The sequence below is a fragment of the Capra hircus genome, chromosome 7, assembly GCF_001704415.2.
Source record: "Capra hircus breed San Clemente chromosome 7, ASM170441v1, whole genome shotgun sequence".
Lineage (NCBI taxonomy): Eukaryota > Metazoa > Chordata > Mammalia > Artiodactyla > Bovidae > Capra > Capra hircus.
This window is the reverse complement of record NC_030814.1, coordinates 102,603,194-102,624,311: the sequence shown is the minus strand read 5'-3', so window position 1 is coordinate 102,624,311 and position 21,118 is coordinate 102,603,194. Positions and strand designations below refer to the sequence as shown.

Here is a 21,118-nt window from a genome sequence, read left to right as displayed (position 1 = left end):
ATTCCACTGTATATGTGCACCCCATCTCCTTTACCCATTCCTCTGTAAGTGGACATTCAGGTTGCTTCTGGGTCCTAGGAGACATTCATTTCCGATGGTTCTAGAGACTGGAAAGTCCAAGGTCGGTGTTCTGGTTGATTCAGTCTCTTTTTTCCAGTTCAGTTTTTAATGAGGGGTCTCTTCCTGACTTGTAGTCAGTCATCTTCTCTCTGTGTCTTCGTGTGGCCTTTTCTTGGTGTATGATCATGAAGAGAGGTGGGACAGGTTGAGGGGAGAGGAGAGAGAGAGAGAGAGACCACTGTGGTCTCCCTTGTAAGCAGTCTAACGGATTCCAGGGACTCCACTCTCTTGCGTGTGTGTGTTAGTCCATGGAAATCTCCAGGCAAGAATACTGGAGTGGGTATCCTTCCTGACCCAGGAATTGGACCGGGGTGTCCTGCATTGCAGGCGGATTCTTTACCAGCTGAGCTACCAGGGAAGCTCCACTCTCTTGGTCTCATCTAATAAACCTAATAATAATCTCCCAAAGCACTGGCTTGCCCCCCCACCCCCCACCCTCCACCACAGCCACGGGGGGTTAAGGCTTCAAGATACATATCCGTGAAGGGGAGCTACAGATCCAGCCCCAAGACTCCAGAATGTGATTGTATTTGCAGACAAGGCCTTTGTAGAGGTAGTCATGTTAAAACGCGGACTTTAGGGTGGGTACTCATCCAATATGACTGGCATCCTGGGAAAAGGAGGACATTAGGGCACAGAGACCCTCACAGAAGGAAGATGCTGTGAAGATACAGGGAGAAGATGGCCAGGAGAGAGGCCTGCAGCGGATCCTCTGCCCATGGCCCTCAGAAGGAACCGACCTTGCCAACACATTGATCTCAGATTTCTGGCCTCCAGATCCACAAGACAAGAAATGTCCACTTTAAAACAAACAAACAATATTTACTTATTTATCTGGCTGCACTGGATCTTAGTGTGGCACACAGGATCTTCAGTCCTCTTTGCAGCCTTTGGGATCTTTTATTGCTGCATGCAAACTCTTAGTTGCAGCATGTGGGATCTAGTTCCCTGACCAGGGATTGAACCCAGGCCCCCTGCCTTGGGAACGCGGAGTCTTAGCCACTGGACCACCAGGGAAGTCCTTAAATTCATGAATGTTTTGACTCACTCATTTTTCCATTTAACCTATATTGCTGGGCAGCTTCTCTGAACTAAGGCCATCACTGGACAATGAACTTGGTTTCTGTCCTCCAGCCGCTCACACTGGGGGGCAGGAGCATGATCAGGGCTGGTGGGCTTCTCGGAGGAGGTGACAATTGAGGTGAGGCTTGGAGGATGAGGTGGGCCTGAGCTGGGAGGTCTTGGAAGCCAGCCTGATGATAGTGTGGTATGGGGCAGGGCAGCCAGGGTTCTCCCTGCTTCTTCCTGTGTGTCTCTGAGTTGAGTGGTGGTGCTCAGACTCCATCTGGAAAAAGTTGGCACCAACATATTAATAAACGAAAGGGAATGGGGTTTTGAAAGCCGGGGCTATAGGCAGTCATGCACCAGAAGTGTACAAAGTGAGGGGCTGCAAGCCATCCAGTGGTTTCCCCAGGCATGCCCCTGGGACTTTCGGGAGGGTGGTTTGCATGGTGCAGGCTGAGCAGCCTCCCAGGGCTCCACTTCCCACCCCACCCTGCAGGAGGAGAGGGGTGCCATTACCAAAGCCAGACACTTCCTGGAGTCCAGCGCATCCCTGGTTACGGACCCCTACAGCAGTGCCCTGACTGCCTACGCGCTGACCCTGCTCCGCAGCCCTGCAGCCCCCGCCGCTCTGCGCAAACTCCGCAGCCTGGCCATCACCCAGGGTAGGTGCCCTTGCCCACCGCCCCAGCAGACACAGTGTGGGGCCAGCCCAGCAGGCCCCAGGAAGCAGCTCGTGGACACGTGCTTGAAACTAAGGAGGCGTCCTTGGCTCACTCTGTTTTGTTTACACATTTATTGTTGCTGTTTAGTTGCTAAGTTGCGTCTGACTCCTTTGCTAACCCACGGGCTATAGCCCACCAGGCTCCTCTGTCCGGGGCATTTCCCAGGCAAGACTACTGGAGTGGCTTACCATTTCCTTCTGCAGGGGTCTTCCCCACACAGAGGTTGAACCCGCATCTCTGGCGTTGGGAGGCAGATGCTTTACCACTGTGCCACCAGGGAAGTCCGTGTGGGTGTGTGTTAGTCGCTCAGTCGTGTCCGACTCTTCGCTGCCTCATGGACTGTATCCCACCAGGCTCCTCTGTCCATGGGATTCTCCAGGCAAACATGCTGGAGTGGGTTGCCTTTCTCTTCTCCAGGGGATCTTCTTGACCCAGGGATCGAACCGGGGTCTCCTGCGTTGCAGACTGATTCTTTATCGTCTGAACCACCAGGGAAGCCCTTACTCATTTATTACTCATTCATTATCGCATCTACTAGTGATTTCATTTGATAAGGTGGCTTGAGCCTGAGCATCATTTTCCTCCCTAATGAAACAGAGGATGCTACCCAGTCCCCACTGGGGAGAAGAGTGCTCAGGGATCCCTGGTAGAAGATCCCCCAGGCTTCCTAGAAACCATCCCCAGGCAGAGTGCTGGGAGGCATGGGAGGGCTGCAGCCGGACCCCACCCTGCCCCCCATTGCTGGGAGGCATGGGAGGGCTGCAGCCGGACCTCACCCTGCCCCCCGTTGCTGGGTGAGCCTCAGAAAGCCTCTTCCATCTGGTGGTGTCCATCTCCTCAACTACAAAATGATTCCCCGTTGTGTTTGGGGAGCCCCAGTCACCAAGCTGTGACTTCTTGGAATGTCTCCAAAATCAGTCCCCTCCCCCTGCCCCCTGGCCTTCCCAGCAGCTGCACTGGGATCAAGCTTCCATTCACCTTCTCTACTTAAGAAGAAGAAGAAAAAAATTATTTAAAAAGCAAAATTCTAAAACCACCCAATTGAATGATGGTGTCAACTTAGGACTAAATGCTCAAGATCTGAGGCCAGGAGGGCTGATTTCTCTGTGTTTTGAGGGCTTTTTATACCTCACATGAGCTTAGAATCCTTGGTGTCTTTGGAAATAGGGAGTGATTTCCTGGGCCCCAAGGGAGGATAACCCCGGGCCTGCATCAGGGCCCCAGCCAGAAGGGAGACCATTGATTAAGGAAGTCTGCCAGGGATGCAGAAGAGTAGCCATTGATTAGTGATGTCTGTTGGGGGTTCAGAAAAGCAGCCATGGATTGGTAATGTCTGCCAGGGCTTCCCCGGTGGGCTCAGTGGTAAAGTATCTGCCTGCAGTGCCAGAGACGCAGGAGATATGGGTTCAATCCCTGGGTCAGGAAGATCCCCTGGAGGGAGAGCATGGCAACCCACTCCAATGTTCTTGCTTGGAGAATCCCATCGACAGAGGAGGCTGGCGGGCTGCAGTCCGTGGAGTCGCAAAGAGTCGGACGCCACTGAAGTGACTGGGCAGCAGCAGCAACCAGGGGTGCGGGAGGGGCTGGATTTGACCCTGTCGTTGCAGATCTGAGATGCAGCCCCAAGGCCCTTCCTGTCTCCGCCATCTTCCCCTGGTGCCCTCTTCCACTGGGGTCCAGCCTTGATCTGTTCTGGCCTTGCAGATGGGGTGACCCACTGGAGCTTGACGGGTTCCCGGGACGTGGACAAGGATGCGTTCCTAAGCTTCAGTGATGGGGTCTATCAGACAGGTACTGGCCACCCCACCCCCAGTGCCTGCTTTGGGCCCTGGGTCCTGGGTCCCAGCCAGCCTCTTCCATTGCAGTGGTCTCGGCCGAGGTGGAAATGACAGCTTATGCCCTGCTGACCTACACCCTCCTGGGAGATGTGGCCACCGCCCTGCCCGTGGTGAAGTGGCTGTCCCAGCAGCGGAACGCCCTCGGGGGCTTCTCTTCTACTCAGGTGCTCCAGGCAGAGCCAAAGGGAGGGGCTCAGGTCTGGGTGGCCTAGGCTCGGGACTCAAAGCCCTCTAGGAAGTTACCCGGTGCGTCTAGTCTTAGGATGGCTCCTTACCTGCACCTCTGGGAGCATGAAGTCCAAGAGAGGATGGGAGGATGGGGCTGAGGGGTGGATGCGGCAGGCTCTGGGATGGGGACCAGCCCCTCCTTCAGTGGAGATGCCCCCCAGCTGCCTGGGGTCCCCAGTTCTGTGGGTGTCTACACCAGATCTGCTCTCCGTTCCAGCCACGTGAGTCCCTGGCCTCAGTGAGGGTCCATGGGACCCCCAGTTTGGGCCGGGCCTCTGGCGCAGGGTGGAGGCACCTTCTGGGGCTGACTTCGGTCTCCGGCTCTGTCCCCAGGACACCTGTGTGGCTCTGCAGGCCTTGGCAGAGTACGCCATCTTGTCCTATGCGGGTGACGTCAACCTCACCGTCTCCCTGGCCTCTACCAACCTGGACTACCAGGAGACCTTCGAGCTGCACAGGGGCAACCAGAAGCTTCTGCAGATGGCTGCGGTGTGTGTTCCCAGGACCAGGGTTGGGGGGCAGGGCAGTGAGAGTGGCCCCTCCTCGCTGCCTGTCTGTCTGTCCGTGTGTGTCTGCAGGTGGGCCGAGGGGAACTGTAGCGCCTTCTCTCCCCAGATCCCGAGCCTCCCCACGGGGCTGTTTGTGAGCGCCAAGGGTGAAGGCTGCTGTCTGATGCAGGTGAGGCTTCAGGGAAAGGGGAGTGCTCCCAGGGGATGCTGGAGGGCTCAGTACCCGGCCAGGCTGGGTGGGGTGGCTGTGTGTGTGAGAACCACCCTAAGACAGCCTGTCAGCCCCCTGAGATGTCACCCACGCTGGAGAAGGAAATGGCCACCCACTCTAGTATTCTTGCCTGGAGGATCCCATGGACAGAGGAGCCTGGCAGGCTACAGTCCACGGGCTAGCGAAAGAGTCGGACACGAAGTAGCAACTAAACCATACCACCACTGCCCATCAGAACCCAAGGTAGATGGCAGTGCGTCTGATTCTCATTTTGGTGGTCTCTGACCCTGAGCAGAGCCCCCTGCTCCACCCTCCACTGTGGGACTTGCCTGGTGGCTCAAGGTTATTCTCCCAGCCAGGTCTGAATGCAGATGCCCAGCCCAGACTCAGCCTGGCCCTCCCTGAGGCCCCTTAGTCAGCAGGCTCAGGATTTAGTTGTGTTCTGGGTGGGGCAGACTGGTCTCCTGAGCTTTGGTCAGTGGTCAGAGGGCAAGTCAGGCAGGAGACCCCTGTAGCCTCAGCTTCTCCATCTGAAAAATGGAGCCCAGACAACACAGTAGTTAAAAGGAGAGGGAGCCTGGTATGCAGACACACCTGGGCTTGAGACAGGGAAGAATGGGATGATGGTTGTACCTACACCATCAGGATTAAAGGGAATGATGACCATGCCCAGGACTGTCACCAGTATCACTGACCCCATCGTTCTAGCTGTCCCCCACCTTCTCCTGCCCCTGTCTTTCCCCTCTCCACCCCTACGGCCCCTAAGCCTCTGTCCTCCCCCACCCCCCAGATTGATGTCACCTACAATGTGCCCGACCCGGTGGCCAAGCCATCCTTCCAGCTGCTTGTGAACCTCCAGGAGCCTGAGGCTGAGCAGCAGCGACCCCCCTCACCTGCCTCCTCAGCTGATGACGATGACCCAGCAGCTGACCAGCATCACCAAGAGTACCAGGTGGCCCTGGAGGTGTGCACCAGGTAAGGCCTGCCCCGCTGGCTGGCACCCCCGCCTCAGTGATGTTCTGTAGAGTGATGCTCTCAGCTAGGAACATCTGAGGGTCTTACCTGGCCCCATAGATGTTTCCCCAACTAGAGCCAAAGTTGCAGCTGACCAGCCCCCGTGGTCCTTATTCTGATTACAAGACACACCTCAGCAACACCCATCAGGAAGCTATGAAGGACAAGATTTCTTACTCACAGGTCCTGAAGGGTACTTGACTCTCCTGGGAGTCACAAGGTGAGGTCACCGGTAGAGAGAGAGAGAAGTCGTGGACTGGCGGTTCTGCCTTTATTGAAATTTGAGGGGAGGGGTGTGCCTAAGGTTTTGTGGATTCACTCTTTATTGGTGAGTTTAAAATGTAAGAATGGTAATTGGGGTGCAGGAAGGGGAAGGCAGGGTGACCCAAGGAGTCAGTTATTTAAATAACCCAGGGCCATTTTATTTTGGTCATCCCACATACTTTATGCAGAATCTTAGCTCCCTGAGCAGGGATCGAACCTGTGCCCCGTGCGGTGGAAGCACAGAGTCTTAACCATTGGACCATCAGGGAAGTCCCTACCCAGGGCTTTCTGAAAGAGAGATATTCATGGGTGGGGGCAGCCTGTTTCCTTATTGGTTGTTGTGTTAGTAGCTGTTAATATCTTCATTCAAGATGAGTGTCTTTTAAATGGATCCCTTTGCAATCAAAGGCTTACGCTACAGATGAGTGGAGTAAATGGAAGTGATTCTGAATGGGTGCCGCAGACTCCAGTGGCAGATGGGGCTGCGAGGGACGGCTGTTTGTGGCCCTTACATGACCCACCTGCCCCAGGTGTGACCCTAGAACCAGTTCACAGAGGGTCCCCAGGAAGTAAGGGTGCACGCAGCTGCCCACAAAGGATGCTCATTGCCATGGCAATGATGGGGGAACCCAAAGGTGGTTGGTAGCCATGGAGCTGAAACCCATCAGAGCTGCCCAGGCACCTTCCTTAACCTTAGCTCTTAACCCTCATGTGTCCAAGGCCGCCCCCAACTTGGGAGGTTCTGAAGAACAAGCCCAGCTGGGCCCAAGCCCCAGAGTAGTGGGTCCCCGAACCATTTCTGGTTCGCAGTGAGACTTGGGGTGGTACCACTCAGCAGGGCTGTGACCCACCATCCAGTTGGGTGGAGGAACAAGAAGCAGCTGGACTGGCCCTGGCACATCTGTTGGGGACGCCTCTGTTCCTTTCTCAGATGGGAAGAAACTAACTGTGTGCCAGCCAGGTATGGCATCTCTTAGGCCCCACCTCCATAGAAGCCTCCTCTGCCCATCCCAGGGGCTCTGGTCATCCCATCCCCATGTGCCCATGGTGTGCAGGGCCCTCACTGAATATCAGCCTCCCTGTCACCAGTACCCAGCACAGGGAGGGCCTGGCACGTAGCAGGCCCTAGAGGCAGTATTTACCCGCTGCCTCCCCCATGTCACAGAAGGGGAAACGGGGCTGGCACTGGCGAGCAGCCTCGGCTCAGTGGCCCCACAGAGCCGTTTCCCACCCCGGAGGCACGGTGGTGGTTGTTCAGTTGCTCAGTCGTGTCTGACTCTTTGTGACCCTATGGATTGTAGCCCACCAGGCCTCTCTGTCCATGGGATTCTCCAGGCAAGAATACTGGAGTGGGTTGCCATTCCCTTCTCAAGGGGATTTTCCTGACCCAGGGATCAAACCCATACCTCCTGCGTCTCCTGCATTGGCAGGCAGAATATTTACCACTGCACCACCCAGTCGATACCCCCCAGAGTTTGCTCAAACTCATGTCCATTGAGTCGGTGATGCCATCCAACCATGTCAACCTCTGTCACCCTCTTCTCTTGCCCTTAATCTTTCCCAGCATCAGGGACTTTTCCAATGAGTTGGCTCTTTGCATCAGGTGGCCAAAGTATTGGACCTTCAGCTTCAGCATCAGTCTTTCCAGCGAATATTCAGGGTTGATTTCCTTTAGGGGTGACCTGGGTCAAGCCAAGAACACTTGGCAAGGCCTTTTGGCTTCAGTCTTTCAACTGTGAAATGGAATGACCAGTGACCCCACCAAGGGTGTCTGTGCAGCCAGACCCGGGGCAGGCTGGAGGGCTGTGGGGACAGAGCGGACCAGGAATTCCACTGAGGGGCATGAGTTCAAGGGCCCTTCTTTGTCTCCTTTCATCGACAGGTGGCTGCATGCAGGGTCCTCCAACATGGCGGTCCTGGAGGTGCCCCTACTGTCAGGGTTCCGGGCGGACGTCGAGAGCCTGGAGCAGGTGAGGGGGCGCTGGTGGGCGGGGCCGGGCAGGGTCTGTGGACCTGCCCTGGTTGCAGATTCCTAGCCCTTCATAAAGTGGGGTTGTGCTTTTGTTTTTGCCTTACTTTCTCCCGGCAAATTTGGTGCTCTGAGACTGGCCACTGCGGAGGGGCAGGTGGGGAGGGGTTGGGTCTCTCCCCCAGAAGGTGTCACCCACTGGGTCATCTGTGCTGTTACCCATGCGACCAAGGATGCTTGCACTTTGGGGATGACATGGGGAGCCAGGGAGACTTGCCAGCACCCTCCGCTTAAAGAGAGACCAGCCCCATTTTGCATGTCGGGGAGATGGTCACCAAGAGGGGGAGCAGCCTTGCCGAGGAGGTCAGCAGTGTGGGGAGGGTGGAGCACCCTGGAGGGGGGTGGGGGGTGGATGGTGGAGGTGAAGCAGGAGCAGGTGGCAGGGCTCAGTGGGCGCCTCGGGGGCTTGGCCTGGGGCTGGGACTTGATCGGGGGAGACTGCGGCAGGGAAGTGGAGGCAGGCACTCAGGACAGTGATACCCAGCCTTGAATGCCCTCTCAGGGGTGCTGGCTGCCACCCCCCTGGCCCAGCCCATGGGGGCTTGCTGGATGCCTGTGGGCAAACTCCTCAGCCTCTGGGGCCTCTGCTCCTCATGGGTCCAGCCCACCTTGGGCTCTTGGATCTCAGAGGACGAGAGTGTTGGGGGCCGAGGGGCTGGGCAGATCCTGACTCTGGCTTCCTTGCCAGCTGCTCCTTGACAAGCACGTGGCACTGAAGAGGTACGAGCTGGCTGGCCGCAGAGTGCTCTTCTACTTTGATGAGGTACTGCGGGCTGGGGGAGCGGTGGGTGGGGTCCTCCACAGCAGCCGCATTGGTGAGGGCATAGCTGCCATGGCCTGTTAGTGGTTCTGGCAATGCTCTCATACCAAGAAAGAAGAAACTGGAAGAGTCAGTCCATGCGGAGTTGGCACGGCTGCCTGCTCTGTGCCCCAGCCAGCTTGCTTTGGTGGAAAAGGTTAGGAGAAGTGTGGAATAGTATCCAGGCGTCAAAATGAAGCACTGACTTTCTGAGTCTCAAAAACATGCTGAGTTGAACAGACAGAAAGCAGACTGGTGGTTTCCAGGGTTGGGGGGATAAGCAGTGGGCGCAAATGGGGATGCCGTCTCTTTTATTCTTTTTTTTCTGGAGGATAAATGTTGTGTTGGTTTCTGCTGTACAAGGGAGTAAATCAGCTGTATGTATACATATCTCCCCTCCCTCATGGACCTCCCTCCCACCTTGCCCCCCATCCCACCCCTCTAGGTCACTACAGAGCACTGAGCTGAGCTTCCCACTAGTATCTGCTGTAGATATGGTAGCGTATTTTTGTCAATCCTGGTCTCCCAATTCGTCCAGCCCTCCTCTTCCTGCTCTGTGGCTACGTGTCCATTCTCTACGTCTGCATCTCTATTCCTGCCCTGCAAACAGGTTCATCTGTACCATTTTTCTAGATGGAAAAGTTCTACAGTGGTTGCACAAGATTGTGAATGTACACACACGCACACACACACACGCACACACACACGCACACACACACGCACACACACACACACGGAGGAAGGGCATCTGGCATGGTGAGTGTGGGAGATGAAAGACCAGCTGAGACACTTCCCAGGTGGGTGGAAGAACCACAAAATCGAAATAAGATCGGGTTTCTGTTTCACGCCTCCGGGGCACCCCGCAGTCAACCAGTTCTGGGTTCACACTTTGGGGCACCATAGAGCACAGAGGCCGAAGCTCAGTCTCCAGCCCTAATGGGCCCAGCCAAGCCTGAGCCTGCCCGCTGCCCCTGCAGATCCCCAGCCGGTGTTTGACGTGCGTGCAGTTCCGGGCGCTCCGGGAGCACGTCGTGGGCAGGACGTCGGCGCTGCCCATCTTGGTGTACGACTACTATGAGCCTGGTAGGTCCACGTCCGCCACCCGCAACCCCAGCTCGGTCCCTCACCCTGTCACCCATCACCCGGTCACCCTTCTCCCTTGGTCCCGCAGCCTTCGAGGCCACGCGCTTCTACAACGTCAGCGCGCGCAGCCCGCTCGCCCGGGAGCTGTGCGCGGGGCCTGCGTGCAACGAAGTGGAGCGCGCTCTGGCCCAGGGCCCCGGTGAGTGCGCCAGGCCATTGCCCCTTCCGAGCACCCGTCACTCCAACACGACCTGTGGGAGGGCTGCCCATTTGGAGGGGGTCGTCAGGCGGGGGAGCGTACAGCGTGGTAAAAGGAGGAAGGCCTGGCTCGGTCAAGGGCGCGCGTCCTGAGCCGAGGCGGTTGAAGTGCGCAGGCAGGGTGGAAGGAGCAGGGATTCGAGGGGTGGGAGTGAGCAGAGGAAGGGGGCGGGGTCCTAGCTGGATGAGGGCGGAGCCCATCGAGGTGCGGCGGGCAATGAAGAGGTGGGGCCTGGAGAGGGGGGTGTGGGCCGTGAGGAGGGGGCGGGACCTAGGACCTAGCCTGGTGGGGATGGCAGCGAGGAGGGGCGGGGCCTAGAGGGTGGGTGTGGGCAGCGGTGAGGGGGCGGGGCCGGGAGTGGGCGGTGATTGGGGCGGGGTCTAGCCGGAGCCCTTGCCTCCCCTCCCCCACAAGCCAGATCCGGGGACCCAAGCCGTGAGCGCAGACTGGCGGCAGGGAAGGGCGGAGTGGAGTTACTGGGAACCGTTTTCTTTATTTTCCAAACTTCTTGAAATGAATTTAGGTTGCATTTAGTTCAAAAGTTTTATTTTTAAATTTTGTTTTCATAAATACTAGGCAAATACTCGCGTGAAATTCCACCAGATCAGGGTTCAGGGCTTCCTGGGCACTGTCTCCACTCCGTGCAGCGTGGTTCTGGCCTCTAGGGACTTCTCCATCCCAGGCCCAGGCAGAGGCGAGGGCCAAATGGGGAGCTTGGAGTTCCCAGGGCCCTGACAACTTCGCCTCGCCCGCCAGGCTGGTCCCCGGAAGAGCGAGGTCCCGTGGCCGTTCCGGAGGAGGGGGTGACAGTCACGCGCTGTGGCTGCGCCCGCGCCTGCAGCATCAGCGGGGACCCGGTATGCGGCTCCGACGGCGTTGTCTACGCCAGCGCCTGCCACCTGCAGGAGGCCGCCTGCCGCCGCCGCGTGAGATTGGAGCCTGCGCCCCCTGGCCGCTGCGCGCTTGGTGAGGACCCACCCCACGGCCGGCCTCGGGGGCTCCACCTCGTCCCGGAATGTATCACTCCATCCTCTCCATCATGCCATCTCCTGGGTCCGTTTGCACGGGTCTTCCTTAGTGACTCAGCGATAGAGTTTGCCTGCAATGCAGGAGACACATTTTTGATCCCTGGGTGGGGAAGATCCCCTGGAGGAGGAAATGGTAACCCACTCCAGTATTCTTGCCTGGAAAAGCTCATGTTGGGCTACAGTCCATGGGGTTGCTAAAGAGTCTTAGCAACAAGAACCCTTTGCATCTCCTCCATCTTGATCAGTCTTTCTCCAGCCCCATCCCAACTTGGTGCTTTTCTGAGTCTCGTCATCTCTGATTTCTGTGTCCGCTTCCCCATCTTGTGACCTTACCTCCTATCTGTTGCTCTAGGCCACACATCTTTCCCAAGCCCCCTGGGCTGTTGGTCATTCAGATCCTCTCCCCTCCAGTGCCTTCCCTACTGACTCAGTCCTTCCTTCTAGAGCAGCCGACACCAGCCTTGGCCTTGTACAGCTACGAGGATGACTTGGGTCCCTTGGACGCCGGGCGCCTGGCAGCTGGCCATGAGTTGGTGGACTTGGAGAAGGAAGCAGAGGACAGGTGAGAGCTGGATCTGCCCCCAGTCTCCCTCCACTGTGGAACCCGGCAGGAAGTGGGAGCTGCTGATGGAGGGTCGACCTGCAAGATTTTGGGAGTTGAGGTGGATAACCTGTTCTCCCTTGACCTGCATCCACTCGATGCATATCAGAGAGCAGCCTGTATGTATCGGGTGAGCTTAAGAAGCCCTCCCAAGGACTGAACCTCAGGACAGACCTGTCCCTGAGACCCACTCACCCTTTTAAATAAGTTATTCATGACGCAAGGAATGTTTTTTTTCAAGAGGGGGTGCTATGGAGTTTTGCATTGGGGTTAGAATTGTACCCATCTGGCTCAGATGGTAAAGAATCTGCCTGCAATGCAGGAGACCTGGGTTCAATCCCTGGGTCGGGAAGATCCCCTGGAGAAGGGAATGGCAACCCACTCCAGTATTCTTGCCTGGAGAATCCCCATGGACAGAGCAGTCTGGCAGGCTACAGTCCGTGGGGTTGCAAAGAGTCCGACACTACTGAGCAACTAAGCATAGGAAGGGGAGTCAGTGGATGGAAAATTACTGAGAGGAAACCATAGGGGGTGGAGGGGGTATATTCTAGCTAAAGAAACTGAACCTTATTCTCGCTGATGGCAGGCCAGGTTGATTGAGAGATCATGAGAGATGGGGAGGAGCAGGGCAGGATGAAGAACCCAATCAGATATCAAGAGGGATCGATATGGAGGATATGAGGTTCTGGCTAAATTGATATATTAGCCAGATTCTTGCTCCAGCTGGACAGTGTCAAGATGAACACGGAAGCCTAGAATTTGAGACTGAGGTGAAAAAGAGCTCAGAGGAACCCAAGTGGAGTGTGGTAAGGGAGAGAATCTCTGTTCCCCTGAGGGAAGGATGGAGGAAATGTCACCAGAGAGCTCTGTGTGGGGAGGCTGGGAAGGGGCTTCCTGGAGGAGGCAAATCGTTTGGTTTGGAGCCAACTCAACTCAAGTGGTTCAAACAACAGAATGATCTATCAGCTTAGGTAAGTGCCAGGTCCTGTAGGCTGGCTGTACTGGCAAGCCTCAGAACCCTGCCTTCCTGGGTGGGAAGGGTCTCTCCACCCCATGCTGGTTTATATATCCCCACTCAGCAAACCAGTAGGAAAACTTTTCTACCAGGACTTACCAAAGTCCTGGAAACTTGAGGGTGTACCATCTTGCACTGGGCACCGGGTTTAGTTCACACGCATGTAATTACTGGTAGAGCTGGCTTTAGGGTTACTGCTGCAGTTCACACCCTACCTTTCTTTTCTCCTTCCTAATCAAATTTATTTAAACAAAATTTTTTATTCATTTATTTGGCTCCATTGGGTTTTAGTTCCAGCGTGGGGGCCCTTTCATTGCAAAGCACGGAAGCTCTTCAGGCTCCAGCTGCGGCTTGAAGGCTCAGTAGTTGTGGCCCTTGGGCTTCAGTAGTTATGGCATGTGGACTCTCTAGTGGTGGGTGGGGAGAAGGCAATGGCACCCCACTCCAGTGTTCTTGCCTGGAGAATCCCAGGGACACAGGAGCCTGGTAGGCTGCCGTCTATGGGGTCATGCAGAGTCGGACACGATTGAAGCTACGCAGCAGCAGCAGCAGCAGTGGTGGGTGGTGTGTGGGCCTAGTTGCTCCACAGCCTGTGGAATCTTAGTTCCCTGAACAGGGATCGAAGCCATGTCCCCTGCCAGGCAGATTCTTAACCACTGGAGCACCAGGGATGTCCGCTCCATGCCCTCTTTTGGATTAATTGACTATCTTTTAGAATTCCACTTTGATTCGGTTATCGTGGTAGCTCTGAGGAACCAAACTATATATATCTTTAAACTTTTCACAGCCTGCTTGGTGAGAGTATGGTAACCATTTCGCCAAAACGTAGCCACTTTGAAGCTGGTTATGTCCATGTGTTGTCCCCTCCCGTCCCTCATGCTCTATTTGTCATATGTTCAGTGGTGACTCAGTGGTAAAGAATCCACCTGTCAATGCAGGAAACGCGGGTTCAATCCCTGGGTGGGGAAAATCCTCGGGAGAAGGAAACGGCAACCCACTCCACTGTTCTTGCCTGGAGAATTCCATGGACAGAGAAGCCTGGAGGGCTGCAGTCCACGGGGTCGCAAAAGATTCAGACACGACTTAGCGACTAAATGACAACACCTTTAAAGTCTCCCGGGTGTTGCCCATTCTTTCCAGTGTCTTCTGAGCCAGATCTGCTTTTATTTTCATTATGGAAGGGGAGATTTTTCTTAAACTTGAAAATTTGAAGCGACTGTAGGCTCACGGGCAGTTGTAAGAAATAACAGAGAGAGCTTTAGGCGCCCTTCATCCAGTTCCCTCACTGGTAACAGGGCCAAGAATTCGAGATACAGTGTTATACCAGGAAACTGACACCAGTACAGCCTGCCCTTCTCACTCATATTTCACCGCATTTACCTGTATTCAGTGGCCGTTGAGTCTGCAGTTCCCACACATGTGAAAGTGAAAGCCGCTCAGTCATGTCCGGCTCTTTGCCACCCTATGGACTATACAGTCCATGGAATTCTCCAGGCCAGAATACTGGAGTGGGTAGCTTTTCCCTTCTCCAGGGGATCTCCCCAACTCAGGGATCGAACCCAGGTCTCCTGCATTGCAGGCTGATTCTTTACCAGCTGAGACAAGGGAAGCCCAAGAACAGTGGAGTGGGTAGCCTATCCCTTCTCCAGGGGATTTTCCCGACCCAGGAATCAAACCAGGGTCTCCTGCATTGCAGGCAGATTCTTGACCAGCTGGGCTATGAGGGAAGCCCCTTTCAGCACTTGCAATGTTTTGTAATCATGACTGCAGTCAAGCTACTGGACAGCCCATCACCTCAAGGATCCCTCTAGCTGCTGTTTTATAGCCACACCCACCTTGCTTTCCCCCAAGCCATTCATCTGTCCTCCCACCCTATAATTTTGTCACTTCAGGGCTGCTTTGTAAACAGAATCATGGGGTACGTAACCTTTCGAGATTGGCTTTTTCTCACTCAATAGAGTTGAGAAAAGTGAAATACTGACGCACCACCATCCGTGGCTGGTGCCGGATCAGCAGTTCCTTGCTTTTCATAGCTGATCGAGTTCCACGGATACGTTCTCGATTTGAATGGTGGTTCCATGCAAGCTACGCTCATTCTTACCGAAAGTGAGCACCCCATCCCGCCACTGTGAGGGGCCTGGCTGGACCATGTACCCCCACCTCTATTCCAGGGGGGTGCTCCTGTCTCAGTGGGTGGAAGCAGCCGTCCTGAGTGCCCCTTGGCGGCCAGTGCGTGGGAGGGGTCCACAGCCCCTCCCCCAAAGCCTGCGGCCCACAGGCATCTTCCCTTCTCTCCTATCAGTCAGAGTGGCTTCTCCTCCTAAAACTCCAAGCTGGAAGACGTGATCAGGCTGTGGTCTCTGCCTGCTGGAAGAGGGCCAGCGACAGGAGACTTGACCGTCTTGGGGCTGGGAGACCCCACCCCAGGTGACCCCTGCTGCCAACTGAACCCGATAAGTGGACTGGCAGAGACCTGCCCTGATGGATGGGGCCTCCCGGGGGCCCAGCCCCCACCTCAGCAGGGAGCACAGTCAGTGGGGTGGCTGGAGGCCCCTTCCCCCTCCTCCCCAGCTGCAGCTGGAGCTCCAGGCGCCCCACCCCGTAGCCCACAGGCTGGGTAGCTGGAGGAGCTCCCACAGCCTGACGCGCTGCTCCCCAGAGAAGGGACATCTCTGGGAAGGACTCGTGGCCAAAGGCCTGTTTCTGAGGGGACATGACTCTGGCCAAGTCTTGGACACAGCGTCAGCAACTTGGAAACAAAACAGGCCCCTCTTCTCCAAAATGCAGAAGTCCGAGCCTCCCTTTGGGCCACTCAAGCTGCTGAGTCCCAGGACCCGAAGCCCAAGTTGCCCCGGATCTGTCACAGTCCCTGCAGCCCCATCTAGCCTCAGGGGCCCCCTGAATGTTTGCTCTGGATGGCACCAGAGTCTGTGGGGAAGTTCTGGGCTCTAAGAAGATGCACTTTCATCTTCCTGCTTCTGGACCTCACTGCCCCTTGAACCCCTGATCTCCCGGGGCCCCACCTGGAGGATTGTCACCCCCACTAGCAACCTGGGAGGGTGTCCCAGCTCCGGAGCAACCAAAGCCATGCGCGCAGACCTGCCTCCGAGCTGCTCCTCCCGTGCTGGCCTGCCTTCTCCCTCCACGGTGGTATTTATTTCAGCCCACACAGCTCATCTCGGAACAGCACAGAGACCCTGAGTGGGCGGCCCAGCCTGGGGGTCCCCGACACGCAGTGCTGATCCCCGACCCCCACCAGCCTGCAAGGTTACAGTTCCCCTGGCCAAGGCCCTGTTGCCCACTTGCCATGGAGGCTGCTGGTGTAATAAAAGCTCATTTGCTTCAAGTCCCTGGCAGGCTTGAACTTCCTGTGGGCTGGGGAGGCTGAGGGGCAGCTCCAATGGCTGAAGCTGGCTCTCATCTGGGCCTTTGCTTCCATCCCTTCATCCACAGCCCAGCCTTTCCGAGGAGGATGGGGAGGAGGCGTTGGAATACCTAAACCCCAAGATAATCATAAATTCAGTGCATTTGTAAAGAATCATTCCAGTATGGGGGCTTAGAACCCGCCTGTCAATACAGGAGATGGGGGTTCTATCCTTGGGTCAGGAAGATCCCCTGGAGAAGGACATGGAAAGCCTCTCCAGGATTCTTGTCTGGGAAATCCCATGGACAGAGAAGCCTGGCGGGCTACAGTCCATGGGGTGGCAAAGAGTGGGACACAACTGAACGGCTAAACAGCAGCAGCATAGCAACAGAGCAGAGGTCTCATGCACCCTTTCACCCAACTTTCCCAATGGTAACATCTCGGGATACTCCGGTACGTCATCATACCAGGTTAGTGACACGATATACTTCACTGACATTACTCACACGGCCCCAGGCTCTCTCTTATGTGCGCGAGCATGTGTGTGTCCTGGGGCTGGTCACTCTTCCCCCGACCTGAGACATGAACTCAATGGGGAGCCCAGAAATGATGCCCATTCCCGCTGCCTCTGGGGATGGCTTGCTTACCCCCACAGCTGATGCCTCAGTGGCTCCCGACACCGTGCCCCATGCTGCCTGTCCGGGTGGGGAGCAGCAGGTTGTATGTGGGGGGGGGGCTGCGATCGCCCCTCCACACGTGGTGTCCCCCAACTCGATTCATAGCAGCCTTCAAGTGGTGGTGATGGGGGGTGAGTTTTGCAAAGCTGCAGCCCCCTGAGCCTGGGTGCACAGCCTAAATCCTCCTGTTGCCTATCCACCTGCTCCACGGGGGAGCTGACAGGAATCAGACCACAGGTGAGGAGCAGGAGGTGATGTCTGGTAACCAGGTTCACAGCGGGAGGCTGAGCCCCATGGCTCCAGATGATGGGTTGCACCAGGCTTTGGAGGGCTGAGAGAGGGGCCTCAGAGCCATAAAGCCCATCCCAGAGCCGGAGCCTGGCTTCTGGGGATGGGAAGGACTTCCAACAGGGCTCCCAGCCTCCTTGGTTGCCAGGGCTGTCGGGGGCTCAAGCCCCCTCCTGGGTGGGATCCTGCGGCAGGTCTTAAGGCAGCATCAGCCTCGCCTCATCCCTACCTTGGATTCAGTCACAAGGGAGCTGGTCAGACCCAGGAACCTACGTTGAATCCCCATCTTTTCCTGGGGCTTCTATAACTCAGTACCACATACCAGGTGGCTCCAAACAACAGAAGTTTATTCTCTGGCAGCTCTGGAGGCTAGACATCCGAGATTAAGGTGTAGGCAGCGCTGCTCCCTCCAGGGGCTCTGAGGGAGACTACCCCAGGCTGCCCCCCTGGCTGCTTCTAGTCGCTGCCAGCAGCCTGCTTGGGGCCACATCACCCCACCTCTGCCCCCGCTGTCAAGTGGCCTTCTTCCCTGTATGTCTCTGCATCCTCTTCTTGTAAGGACACCAGTCACGTTGGATTTAGGGCCCACCCTGCACTCCAGTGTGATCTCATTCTAGCTAATCACACCTGCAAAGACCCTGTTTCCGAATAAGCTCACTTTGGGAGGTTCTCAGTGGATGTGAATCTGGAGGGGACCCTATTCAACCCAGAATGACTCCCTTCCTGTTCATCCAGCCTGTGAAGGGCCTGTCACACGAGCGAGGAGGACCGGGTCCCCATCGCCCGGCTGCCGCCCTCCCTGGAGGCCGTGGCGGTGCCGGGTCCCCGGCGGAGCAACCCCTCCTGCACCTTGCTCCTGAACTCGGCAGACACGAAGTAATAGATGAAGGGGTCCACGCAGCTGTTGAGGGTGCTGAGCGCCAGGCTGGGCACGTAGGCGGCGTACAGGTCCCCCCAGGCGTCAGGGCCGGGGTTTGAGAAGTGCAGCAGCAGCAGCATGTTGCTAGGTGCGAAGAGGGCCACGGCGGAGGCCAGCACCAGCGCGGTCAGCCGCAGCGCGTGGCCGTAGCGCCGGCCCCCAGCCGCCAGCGTGCGCAGAGTGGCCCCGTAGCTCAGCACCATGGCCAGCAGCGGCAGGAAGCAGCCGAACCCCGCCAGGCAGATGAAGGCGGGCCGCCAGTAGGAGGCCTGGGCCCCGGTGGGCAGCACGTCGTGACACAGCACGTGGTCGGAGCGCGACAGCCGGAAGGTCTGCTGCTGCAGTGCCAGGGGCATCGCCAGGGCAGCTGCCGCCAGCCAGGCTGTGACGCAGAGCCCGCTGGCCAGGCGCTGGCCTCGCAGGGTGCGGGCCCGCAGCGGGTGCACCACGGCCAGGTAGCGGTCCAGGCTGACAGCGGCCAGCAGCAACAGGGAGCCGTACAGGTGGCCGTAGAGCGCGGCCGTGTCCAGGCGGCAGGCGGCCTCGCCGAAGGGCCAGCGCTGGCCCCGCAGGTGGTAGGCAATCCGCGGCGGCAGCGCCAGGGCCAGCAGCAGGTCAGCGGCCGCCAGGTTCATCAGCAGCATGGTGGAGGGCAGTCGGGGCACCTGTGTGGCCAGCACCCACAGCGCCAGGCTGTTGGCAGGCAGCCCCACTGCCAGGACCAGCCCGTAGAGTGCAGGCACCAGCTTCGTGGGCACCCAGCCCAGCAGCAGGGCCCGAGAGTTGGGAGGGAGCTCCAGAGTGTTGCTGTCATTGGCACAGGGCTGGCCAGGGAAGCTGCGGGGGTGGGGCCTCGGTGTGCTGTCTGTGGGGAGAGTGATCCGGAGGGAAGCGGATAGAAGCATCACCACCCTCACCCACCACCCACTGACCCCTCATCTGGTTCCCCGACTGGATGGTGGTACCTCCTGAGAAACTAGAGTGGGCCCCAGTTCTCAGGAGCCCCCGGGACAGAGCTAGACACAGACACCCCCAGCTCCTGTGGACTCCCCCCCACCCCCAGTTCGCTGTCTTTCCTTTGCTGGCTCTGGGCGACCTCCCTCCCCAAGGCAGGGCCCGAGGTCACTCACCATCGCCTTCTGCTGCGCTCCCCACCTCCTCATAGCTGATGGGGGTCTGGGTGTCACCCAAGCTGAACCCCAGGGCCAGAGGCCACAGCAGCAAGAGTACCCACATGTTGGTGGGGCTGGGTGCTCACTGCTCTGGGCTGTGGCCGGCTGACCTCGGGCTTCCTGCCTGGCTGGACGCCCACCCCCAACTTCCTGAGTGCCCGTGGAGGAGTTAACAGGGCCATGTGAGATAAGCCAGCCCCTGTCCTCACGAGTGGGTGGGTGGCTCCAGGCCTGGCCTCAGGAGATCGGGCAGCGAGGGTCACTCTGGCTCTAGATGGTCAGCCAGTGAGATGGAGGAGGAGGGGGTGTCAGGCGGCAGCCCCCACCTCCAGCCCCGGCCCAGCCTAGGAAGCCCCCGGGGGCCAAGTGGCCACTTCTTGCTGGCCGGTCACATCTCGGTTCCAGCCCTCTGGAACCACATCCCTCCCTTTCTTGGAACCAGCTCTCTGCACGTCATCCCTCCCCACCTAGTCAAGAGCCCTTGGCCCCTCCTGAAGCCCTCTCCTCCCAAATCCCCACCCCCAGCTCTGGCAGGCAGGACACCAGGTCAGAGGTCAGAAGAGGGGAGTGGACCCCTCGTAAATGCCCCTGGCCCTCTGTGGGGGCTGCCTGATGTCATGCTGGCTAACGCAGCACAGGCCCCCAGGCAGATGCAGAGGAAGATGGAGAGAGCGGAAGGCCTGGTGGCCTGGGGTCTGCTGAGGATAACTACTGAGGAGGTTTTGGTCTTCAGCCAGAGCCCCAAGTGCTGACCACGTACAGTCCTGGGGATCTTAGGGGAGCCCAGTGGCAGCTCTCTCTGGGAGGGACCTGCTTCCTCTTCTCAAAGCCCCTTCTTCTCCTGTCCTGGGCCCACCCTCCACCTGGGGTCCCAGGTGTGACCAGGGGCTACGGCCGTGCCTGAGCTGGAGGGAGGTGGCCAGCTAGCCCAGAGAGCACCCCGAGACCCCTTCCCTTCACCCCAGAGACCTCTCTGTGTCCCACCGGGAGGGGAAGGTGCTCCTCTCTCCTGATTGAGATGCCCCTCCAGACCTCAGAAGGGGCTGTGCCATCCTACCGTGGGGTGGACCAGCCCTAGGGGTTCTTTGGTCTTTGTGTGGTCAGGGCTGGGCCACAGTAGTGGGGGCAAGGTCGGGGAGCAGGAGGATCCTGAGGGAGCCGTGCGGTTGAGGGAAGAAGAAGTGAACTCGGGGTTGGAGAGGGGATTGGATGAGACGGTGTCCTGGTATGGCGAGCCCTAATCTAGCCACACAGCTGCGGACACGGGGACCAGCCAGGAAATGACCAAGCAGTCCATGACAGAGTCAGTGCAGCTGGAGGCTGAGATGCTGAGGTCCTTGCCCCCAGCCCCAGGGTTGGGGGAGCGGATACTGAGGCCTGGGGAGCTTCAGCGGGAGCAGGGGTCACAGCCAGGAGCCTCTCCCTCATTTCCGAGCAGTTTCCTCCAACACCAGTGACACATTCAGCCCCATGCCTGAGTCTCACAGCACACGTGACCAGTGATGATGGGGACATTCTCACTGCACAGGAAAATGGGGATGGGGACCCCCCTGCCGCCCCTCCAGGAGAGAGCAGAAAGCCTGCTCAGGGGAAGCTGGGGGCGGCCAGGGCAGCTCTCCCCCGCCCTGAGGAGGGTGGCTTGACTCAGGAGTTCCGTGTCTAGAAATTTATGGCAGATACACACGCTCAGGAAGAAGTCTGTACAGGGAAATTTCCGGCAGTGGGGGCGGGTGTAGGAGGTGCCCATAAATAACTCCCCCTCCCCTCACTAGTCACCATGGAAACGGCCCTGTACCACTGGAGAGGGCCCCCAGACACAGCATGTGATGGTTCAGGGCGGCTGTCCCAGAAAGACGACGAGCCACATGGAGGCACCTCCTGGGGGATGCTGGGGGCCAGCTGCCTTCAGAGAG

At 57.7% G+C, this 21,118-nt stretch overlaps 2 protein-coding genes across 2 annotated transcripts in view; one reads left to right on the top strand and one right to left on the bottom strand.

Moving 5' to 3' along the window:
* Nucleotides 1–16,131, top strand: part of CPAMD8 (C3 and PZP like, alpha-2-macroglobulin domain containing 8) — a 100,819-nt gene extending 84,688 nt beyond the window's left edge. The window contains exons 30-42 of the mRNA XM_018051356.1: nt 1,682–1,847; nt 3,612–3,698; nt 3,773–3,909; nt 4,307–4,462; nt 4,589–4,651; nt 5,484–5,668; nt 7,854–7,941; nt 8,689–8,763; nt 9,777–9,882; nt 9,971–10,081; nt 10,898–11,107; nt 11,614–11,731; nt 15,088–16,131. Coding sequence (XP_017906845.1) covers nt 1,682–1,847; nt 3,612–3,698; nt 3,773–3,909; nt 4,307–4,462; nt 4,589–4,651; nt 5,484–5,668; nt 7,854–7,941; nt 8,689–8,763; nt 9,777–9,882; nt 9,971–10,081; nt 10,898–11,107; nt 11,614–11,731; nt 15,088–15,109 — 1,524 coding nt within the window. The 3' untranslated portion in view covers nt 15,110–16,131. The remainder of the gene's footprint in view (nt 1–1,681; nt 1,848–3,611; nt 3,699–3,772; nt 3,910–4,306; nt 4,463–4,588; nt 4,652–5,483; nt 5,669–7,853; nt 7,942–8,688; nt 8,764–9,776; nt 9,883–9,970; nt 10,082–10,897; nt 11,108–11,613; nt 11,732–15,087) is intronic.
* Nucleotides 17,447–19,339, bottom strand: F2RL3 (F2R like thrombin/trypsin receptor 3). Its single transcript, XM_018051355.1, has 2 exons — nt 19,164–19,339; nt 17,447–18,898 (listed from the first exon to the last, which is right to left on the bottom strand). The coding sequence occupies exons 1-2, from the start codon at nt 19,267–19,269 to the stop codon at nt 17,865–17,867; spliced, it is 1,140 nt and encodes a 379-aa protein (XP_017906844.1). The 5' UTR covers nt 19,270–19,339; the 3' UTR covers nt 17,447–17,864.

What these genes read in the sequence shown, in the direction of transcription:
- F2RL3 (XM_018051355.1), bottom strand. Translation starts at nt 19,269, where the DNA reads ATGTGGGTACTCTTGCTGCTGTGGCCTCTGGCCCTGGGGTTCAGCTTG. An exon ending in GAGCGCAGCAGAAGGCGATG is followed by an intron (nt 18,899 to 19,163) that starts GTGAGTGACCTC and finishes CTCTCCCCACAG; the next exon opens with ACAGCACACCGAGGCCCCAC.